Source organism: Vulpes lagopus, chromosome 11 (genome assembly GCF_018345385.1).
Source record: "Vulpes lagopus strain Blue_001 chromosome 11, ASM1834538v1, whole genome shotgun sequence".
In the NCBI taxonomy this organism is placed as follows: Eukaryota; Metazoa; Chordata; class Mammalia; order Carnivora; family Canidae; genus Vulpes; species Vulpes lagopus.
In genome coordinates, this window is record NC_054834.1 from 63056339 (window position 1) to 63065192 (window position 8854).

Consider the following 8854-nt stretch of genomic DNA (forward strand, 5'->3'; position numbering starts at 1 on the left):
TGATCCCAGGACCCTGGCATCACTCCCTGAGCCAAAGGCAGATAGATGCTCAACCACTGAGCCACCCAGGCATCCCGAGAGGATGGTCTTACTAAGGTGTCGGGGGTGACCTTCTCGCCCCCTACCCCCTTTACTGTCTCCTAGGGCTTCAGCTTGGGTGGGGGGTCAGTGGCCTAGCAAATGGGTCCCCACACATTTACTAGAGGCCCCCTAGTATAGGGAGGTGTGCTAAATAGCTGGGGGAGGGTAATGTCAGGTGAGGGGTGAGGGGGTGGCTGAGGAACGTCAGGAAATGTGTTCAGACCCCCATTACTCACAGCCTGACGAACAACCCGTTAGGTGGGGGCTGCAAGCCACAGCAGGGAGAAAGGATTCTGATCTGGTTTTGCCCGTCATCTACCTGCTACACTGAGAGTCAGGTTGCCTCCCCATTTTGACTGCTTTAGCAGGAAATCCACGTCTCCAACAGCCTCTGGGAGCCACTGCTACAGTTCCCAGAATCGCCAGCTGGTTCAATGTCCTCATAGACAGGGACACTGAGGATCAGAGAGGGAAGAGCCCTGTCCAGGGTCACACAGCAAACGAATGGGTCGGTCAGAGTTTAGGGAGCACGGCAGCGCTCCGAGGAGGCCCTCTTCTGGTGGTCGGCTCCATCTAACGTTGACCCTAAGTGGCTGTCCGGGTGAGCTTGTTCTGCAGCCCATCTCGCTGTCGGAGCTCATTGAATCTGTTTTGCGTCCAGCTATTTTGTGTCTTCTCGGCTTCTGGAGCACATATGCAGGACGCTGGGGACGTGGTCTGAACTGCTCACACAATTCAGCGTGGGCCCCGTGCCTCGGGTGGAATTTGGCTTATTGGAGCTGCTCAATAAATATTTGCCGAGTGAATGACTTAGTAGCCAAGATGGGACTGGCTCCTGGGCCTGCAGGTTTTCCTGCGTTTGCAGTCTGCAGAGCAGCCCCCGACCCTGCCCTGGGTCCTAGGCCTTTGGAGTCCGACTGCAAGTTTGAAGTAGCACCAAATGGCCGGGGGAGAAGGGGCTGCTGAGGGCTGAGGGGGTCTGCTTTAATTGTCAGAGGCAGCTGGCCATTTGGTTTTGCTCAGATAAGCTGCTAAGGTGGAGCTCCTGTGTGGTGAGGGTGTGCAGGGCTGTGGTGGGGGAGGGGGTGGTGTGAGGCTGGACAAAGGTGGGAGGAATCCCAGAGTGGGCTGGGAAGCCCTGTCTCGTCCTCATCCCTGTCCTTCCCTCCCCTTCCCCCAGATAACACCACCAGCTGTTCAGCACACAGCTGTGCTTTCTCCTGGGAAGGGGAGAAGAGGCCCGGAGGCCCTGGGTGAGTTCAAAGCAGACCTGTGAAGTGAGGGGGCTGGGGCAGGGCTGGGGGAGGAGGTGAGAAGTCAGCAAGGGGCAGAGAAAGACAGCTTCACTTTGATGTCCCCCCACCCAGAGCCTGGGGCAGGGGCTGGGCAGGTCCCTGCAGACCAGAGCCTTTGGGCCTTCTCCTTCACCCCAAGCCCTTAGAGACCCAGTGAACTACCCTTTCCCGTCCCTCCAAGGAGGAGGCTTTTCCAGTGCCTGAGCCTGGCACACACCGGCTTGTGAAAGCCCGCACGCACCCGATGCACGCGCGTGCCCTGCGCACACGCATGTCCTGCTTGCTCACAAGCAGCCCCACGGCACACGCAAGCCCTGCCCCTGAGTGCACATGCAGCCACACGCAGTCAGGGGCGGAGGGCCAAGCCAGTCTCCATTTCTAGGCCGGGGACAAGCTCAGAGCTGGGGTGGGGGAGGGCCATTGAATCACTGACTCCAGAGGTCCCCCAGCGGTCTGGGCTCTCCTCAAAGGGACCCGCAGCAGGTCTGGGGCGCTGCTGTGCCAGGAGCCGGTCATGCCAGGCTCCTCACAATACCCTGAAGAAATCTCTCAGGAGAGAGTGAAGTCCCCCAGGAGACCGATCAGCCTCTCCAGGGCAGGGCAGCCCCGGGGACACTGGCCAACAGCCCTGCCCTGGCTGCTGGTTTGCCACATGGCTCGGGGCAGATTATTCTGGGTCAGTGTAGCAAAAAAGGTGCCTTTGTTAATGCAGGGGAGCAGCCCTGGAGTGAAGACCCAGCCTTTCTCCCGTATTTTCCCCCAAGCGCATTCCTACAGCTTTAATTCAACAGGAATTTACCAGGCTCCAATCTGAGGTGGGGGAGGGGGTTACCAAAACAAAAACAAAAACGGGTACAGGTGTCTGCCCAGGTGTGCTCTGCTGAGGCATTCCTTCTAAGCCCTGGGGGCACACGAGATCAGGCTTCCGCTACTGGTCCTCTTCATTAAACTGTCACCTGTGTTGGGTGGACAGGGACCTTGGGTCCCAGGCTGGGTGAGGTTGGCTGATTCTGCTCATTTCAGGCTGCCATTGCTGGGGACACTCAGGCCACCTGCTTCCAGCTGGCTTTTGGCTGGAGGTCAGATCTCATCCGTACTTCAGTCCAGCCCTAATCGGTAGCTACCTCCTAGTCTCGGCCCCCAATTCCTTCCCAATTTTCCCTAGTTTGGTTCCCCTGGTGAGAGCAACCGTTTCTTACCCCATCAGAGTCAGGGAACCTGGTGGCTTTCTAAAGAGATGGGCCCATAGCCTCTCCCACAGGGTCTCTATCTGGCTTAGGGTCCAAGTGGGAACAACTTGGGGGGGAGGGGAGACCAGATTTGGGGAACACTGCGAGCTCACTGGCTCTCCGATGTTCCTAGCTGCAAAGGGCCTGGGTGCCCACATCTTTCTGGGAGAAACAAAGATCTGGATTACCTGGGGGGTCTTGACCTTGGCCTTTATCCTCGCATGTCCTGAGCAATTTTATTCATGACAGCTGCCATCAGTTGTGACCTGACCAGAGCCAGACTGGTTCCTGCACACCTCTCAGGTCCCTTGTGATAGGTCAAGGCTGAGGTAGTCTGACATGGTTGAAGGTTAACCATTTTCACCCAAGTTTAGGGTCAGATTAATGAAGGCCATTGTTCCACCTGCACAGACTTCTATTAGACAAACATGCCGGAGCAAGCAGGCCCCAAGCAATCCCTACCCTGTGTACTATGAGGTCAATAGAGCTCTCGCTCTGAAATCTGTGGGTGTCCTGACCACCGTTTTGCAGACTGCCAGGGTGCCAGTAGCTGGATCCTGCTTGGCTTTCCTGCTGGCCTCAGGTGACCAGGAATCCTCTTTGGAGGTGGTTGGCCACGGGGCAGTTTCCGGACCATGCTATGGTGCCAACCCCCAATGATTGCCTGGCCGGGCTTCTCAGAACCGTTCAATCAGGAGAGTGGGGAGGATCTCTAAAATATTTTAGGCAATCTTTAAAACATTTCTCTCAAGAGAGCTTATTTTAATGTGAATCACAGGTATCCTAGTGTGATCCTACATTTCTATGATGCTCAGCAGATGACAAATCTTGCCAATCTAAAAAGGGTTGAGGTTTTTTTTTTCTCTTCTTTTTTTTTTTTTTTTGCGGATAGATGGGTGGGTGGGAGAACTTGAGGTTTAGTCCATGTGCTCAAGCCTTGGTTCAAAATCTGGCTCTGACAATTACCAGCCGAGCGACCTTGGCTATGACCTCACTTCCCCGTGCCTTCGTTTCCTTATCCGTAAGTGGAGATTAATAGGAGTGCCTACTTTCCAAAGTCGTTGTGCCAATTAAAGGAGATAGTAAGCACATATAAGATGCATGACCCTCTGAACCAGCTCCTTGTGAGTATTTGAGTTCGGGGCCCCTGTTTGCAGACCCTTGGATGGGGTTTCCGACCATCCCTCCTTTGAGACAAGGGATTCTTGTTTTACAAGCCTTTTACTTTGGATGGGGCCATGACTTATCTCCTGATTTTGTGCCATCTTATCCCTGCCCAACCTTAGATGGACTCCTCCACTCACGGGAGGTATACTTAAGAACTAAATCTTGTGTGGCCTTCCCTTGTTCCTGCCCAGAGGTCCTGGAAAGCTGAGCAGATGGGGCAAAGTGAGTTTGTCCGGGACTGTGCCCATAGCATCCCCTCAGTGGCTGCCCCTCCGTTGCCTCCTCCTCTGGCTGCTGGTCTCACAGAGAGCTGGTCCCAAAGATTGAAGTGCGTCTGAGGTTCCCAGAGCCTACGGGATTTTCTTTCCACCAGCAACCAGTCCATCCATCCCTTTGCTCACTCCATCATTTAGTGATCACCTACTACCTGGCAAGCAGCGGCAGGCAAGCACAGAACTGTAGCGAGATTCATCCCTGTGACTTGGAGCAAGACATTTGCCTTGTTAGGCCTCCGTTTCCCCGCAGATTTAATCACCTGACTTAATGACTTTTGTCTGGACTTTCTTTCTCCTGCGACTTTGTCCTCCACCCTCTAAAACTTCCCAGGCCATCTGCAAACGGCGGCGGTCTGCCAACCTCGCATGAATCCTGGAGAAAGCCCCTTAACTGTGTCTGTAAACCATAAAAGTTTCCAGAGAGGGGGTCAGAGTGTGGAGGTGTAAAGGAGGATGGCCATGAGGGGGGGAAGAGAGGAGTGAGGTCTGGTCTGCGAGGGGGCTGGGAGGGCAGGAGGGGGAGGGTGGGAGCCAGACCGGCCTGCCTGCGGGACGGCTTGCCAGATGCTCAGAACATCCTGCGAAATCTCACACCCTCCTTGCCCCCCACCCGTCCTGGCTCCAGCTCGGGCTCCATTTCAATCTGCATAATTCGCCCCATTTCTAGTGGATGGGAGGGGGTGAGAATGGGAGGGTGAGGAGGTCTGTGGAGGGGCTGCTCCAAAGGCCAGAGGAAAGCAGAGCCCGAGGCTGAGGCTGGGAAGAAGGTGGGTGGCAGCCAGAGGGTGGAGGCGGGGCCGGGAGGAGGGCAGGCTGCAAGCCCCAGATAATATTCTGCCCAGGGCAGCAGGGCTCCATTCCGTCCACTTGCCCAGGGAGGAGAAGGAGGAAAGGAAAAAAAAAAAGTGGGCTGTAACTTAAAGATCTTAAGACTCCCAAGTGAGGGGTTGGTCTGGAGGTGGGAGGAGGGAGTGACCAGACACGGAGGAGACAGAGACTCAGGAGGGCGCAGGGCAGCGGCTTAGCTGAGGCCAGGACTCGGCAGGAGAGGGTGGGGGGCCGGCTGGGCCCCAGGCAGCTCCTCGGCGGCTCCCCGGGGGGGCTCTGGACACCCTCAGCCCTTCCCGCCTGCCCGCTGCGCCGGTGCCCGGCCTCGGGGCCGGTCCCCCGGGCCCCCTGCGCGGCCTCTGTCCGCTGCCGGCATGGAGGAGGCTGGCGATTTCGACAACTACTACGGCGCCGACAACCAGTCCGAGTGCGAGTACGCGGACTGGAAGTCGTCGGGCGCCCTCATCCCCGCCATCTACATGCTGGTCTTCCTCCTGGGCACCACGGGCAACGGCCTGGTGCTCTGGACCGTGTTCCGCAGCAGCCGCGAGAAGAGGCGCTCAGCCGACATCTTCATCGCCAGCCTGGCCGTGGCCGACCTGACCTTCGTGGTGACCCTGCCGCTCTGGGCCACCTACACGTACCGGGGCTATGACTGGCCCTTCGGCACCTTCGCCTGCAAGCTCAGCAGCTACGTGATCTTCGTCAACATGTACGCCAGCGTCTTCTGCCTCACCGGGCTCAGCTTCGACCGCTACCTGGCCATCGTGAGGCCCGTGGCCAACGCTCGCCTGAGGCTGCGGGTCAGCGGGGCCGTGGCCACGGCGGTGCTGTGGGTGCTGGCCGCCCTGCTGGCCCTGCCGGTCATGGTGTTCCGCTCCACCGGGGACCTGGAGAACAGCACCAAGGTGCAGTGCTACATGGACTACTCCATGGTGGCCACCGCCAGCTCCGAGTGGGCCTGGGAGGTGGGCCTGGGGGTGTCGTCCACCGCCGTGGGCTTCGTGGTGCCCTTCACCGTCATGCTCACCTGCTACTTCTTCATCGCCCAAACCATCGCCGGCCACTTCCGCAAGGAGCGCATCGAGGGCCTGCGGAAGCGGCGGCGGCTGCTCAGCATCATCGTGGTGCTGGTGGTGACCTTCGCGCTCTGCTGGATGCCCTACCACCTGGTGAAGACGCTCTACATGCTGGGCGGCCTGCTGCACTGGCCCTGCGACCTCGACATCTTCCTCATGAACGTCTTCCCCTACTGCACCTGCATCAGCTACGTCAACAGCTGCCTCAACCCCTTCCTCTACGCCTTCTTCGACCCGCGCTTCCGCCAGGCCTGCGCGTCCATGCTCTGCTGCGGCCGGAGCAGGTGCGGGGCGGCCTCCCACAGCAGCAGCGGGGAGAAGTCAGCCAGCTACTCCTCCGGCCACAGCCAGGGGCCCGGCCCCAACTCGGGGAAGGGGGCAGAGCAGATGCACGAGAAGTCCATCCCCTACAGCCAAGAGACCCTCGTGGTTGACTAGGGCTGGGGCCTGCCCGGCCTTCCCCTGCTCTCTGAAAGTCAGGTAGCATGACAGCACCTTCTCCCTCGCACTCCACCCTTTCCCCTGCTCCCTGCTCCCTGCCCCCCTGCCCCCTCTTGTCCTCCTTCCTTCTTGAGGCTTGTTCAGAGGTTTGTGGTTGAGTGGGAGGAGACTGAGCCCTGCAGGCTCCTGCTTGGCCACTCAGTATCAGGTATCCGTGAGACGGACCTTGCACGAGTGTCTTGACCCCTCTGGGCCTCCGTTTCCCCATTTGTATATAAAACAAGGGAAGTTGTGCTGGCTCAACGGAACTGGGTTGCCCCCACTCCTTTTCTTGGATCTCCAGCTTTTCCTTTTCCCTCCTTTCTTCCTAATGCCCTGTCCCTTCTCCCTGCCCCTACTTTCTCCTCTGTCTGCACTTTCCAGCCCGAATTGTCACCTGCTGGCTCCAACCTGGTCTCTGGTCTCCGGGACACACCTCCTCTTTAATCCCTCCTTCTTCCCCTATTCACCTCCCTGGTTCTGCAGGGCTTCCAAGGGTTAAGAATCCTGAAGCTTGCACACACTCTCTGGCTCCCCGAGAGTGAAGGAGGGACCGGGGCTGGTGTCAGCAAAGTTAGTTCCAGGCTCTGCAGCTGGGAGCTCTAGAACTTTCTTGCAAACCGGACCATTTCACTATAGTTTCGGGCACTAAGGATCCCAGAAGGGGGCCTCGCTTCCTGCAGCCCCTCCTTGATGCCAACTAGATGTGCTTTTTTTGCAGATTTCCTCTCATTCAACCTCTATTCCCCATGGCAATTGGAAGTCCACGGGGTTGGTGATGGGACTGCTGGCTCCTAGGTGTCATTCTATGAGTGGGGAGTCGGGAAGGCAACGTCGAGGAAGAAGGGAGTCCGTATTTAGTCTATATGCTGCTTGGCTTCCCTTTCCAATTCCTCACCCCTCCAACCTTCTCTAGAACTGGGACCTGCAGGTGTCCCCACCACAGCCTGGCATCTCCAGGCAGGACACTTTTCTTGAGCACTGGTGCTGCTGGGTGCCAAGAGTTATGTGTGTGCGTGTGTGTGTGCTTGTGTGTGTACACAGATGAGTATAACAGGAAGAGCAGTGTGCCTGTGTCACTCGTCACTTGGGTGAACTACCCCCCTACTCTCTACTCTCTAGTCTCTACCACTTCTCCACTCTGCACGCAGCATCCTTGGGGAAAGAGGGACATAGTGAGGCAATATAGAACAAAAATGAGTTCACCCCTTCCCCCACTGGATTTGGGGGCTCTGACGGCTGGTCCGTGCTTTAAGAAAGATGTTCCTGTTAGGGCTGGGACCCCTCTGGGGAGATCTGTCCCCAAAGCAGTGGTGCCCAAGCCCTGGGGAAACCCAATGTGCTGGGTGCCATCATTCCTAGTACCATGAGGGAAGCAGGAGGTGGTTAAGAGCTTTCCTTGGCTCCTTTCCCACACCTCTCCCCCCTGCTCTGAGTCCATGAGTGTGTTCCCTACCACTCTCCCCTTTCCCTGGGTCTGTGGCCCCCTCCCTAAGGAACATGCCTTCTCCCTTTGCCTGGGGTGAAAAGCACTGGGTGGGGTTTTTGTCACCTCACCACCAGGATGGGACCCATTGGCCTCTCCTGCTGGGCTGGGGGGCTGGGAACGATGACTGGAGCAGCTGTGGCAGGGCTGAGGGCATGACTTCAAGCCACCAGAGAGGCCTCAAGGACAAAATTGATGGTGGGGCCTTTGTGGGCTGGAGGCAGGGGTGTGTATATTCCAGGTTTTGTTCTTGGAGGCCTCCCGACAGGACGTGAAGGACAAGATTTGCGCCACGGAGGCAGGAAGAGCCCGGCGTGGTGTAAATGGAGGGCTTGACCATCCCTGGGATGGTGCCAGCTCCAGGAGCCGAGGGAGGAGGAGAAAGGAAGAGGCTCTCCTCAGCTTAATCTCCCCCTTGCAGACTGGAATCTTCCACAGACTCCCTTTCTCAGCCCAGGGCTGTCCTCAAAGCATGCGGTCAATGTTGGAGGAAGCTACCAGAAGGGTAGAGGGTGCCTTTCTGAGGCCTTCCTCAGTGACCCCAGAGACCTCTTGCCTGGAACTCACTGGTGGCCCTGGACAGAGGATGGAGGCTCCCTCATCCCCTACCAGCCCCCTCTTTGGAACGTCTCTGCTATGTTTTCTGACCCTGTTAGTCACTTCGGTTCATTCAATAAATCTGTTTTGTGTAATTGCTGTGTCCAGAGCCTCTTCTCACACAAGTGTCGTGGGTTGAGGAAAGGCCCCCCTGTTTGCAGATGTCCCAGTGGGAGGTGACTTGGGCTGAGGGGGCACAGGAGGGAAGTAGGAGCTAATGGGAGTCAGGTGGGAAACTGGAATGGGAGAGGGGAGATGGGCAGAACTTGGGAGATCTAGACCCAGGGCAGGGCAGGGGTGGGAGTGAGCCCAGGAGAAGCACAGAAAATAAAGGCTG

At 57.5% G+C, this 8854-nt stretch overlaps 1 protein-coding gene across 1 annotated transcript; it reads left to right on the forward strand.

Moving 5' to 3' along the window:
- The first annotated feature begins 4824 nt into the window (after positions 1–4824).
- On the forward strand, positions 4825–8612 carry APLNR (apelin receptor). Its single transcript, XM_041722857.1, has one exon. It carries the CDS (start codon positions 5250–5252, stop codon positions 6390–6392), a length of 1143 nt encoding a protein of 380 aa, XP_041578791.1. The 5' UTR covers positions 4825–5249; the 3' UTR covers positions 6393–8612.
- Positions 8613–8854: the final 242 nt, after the last annotated feature.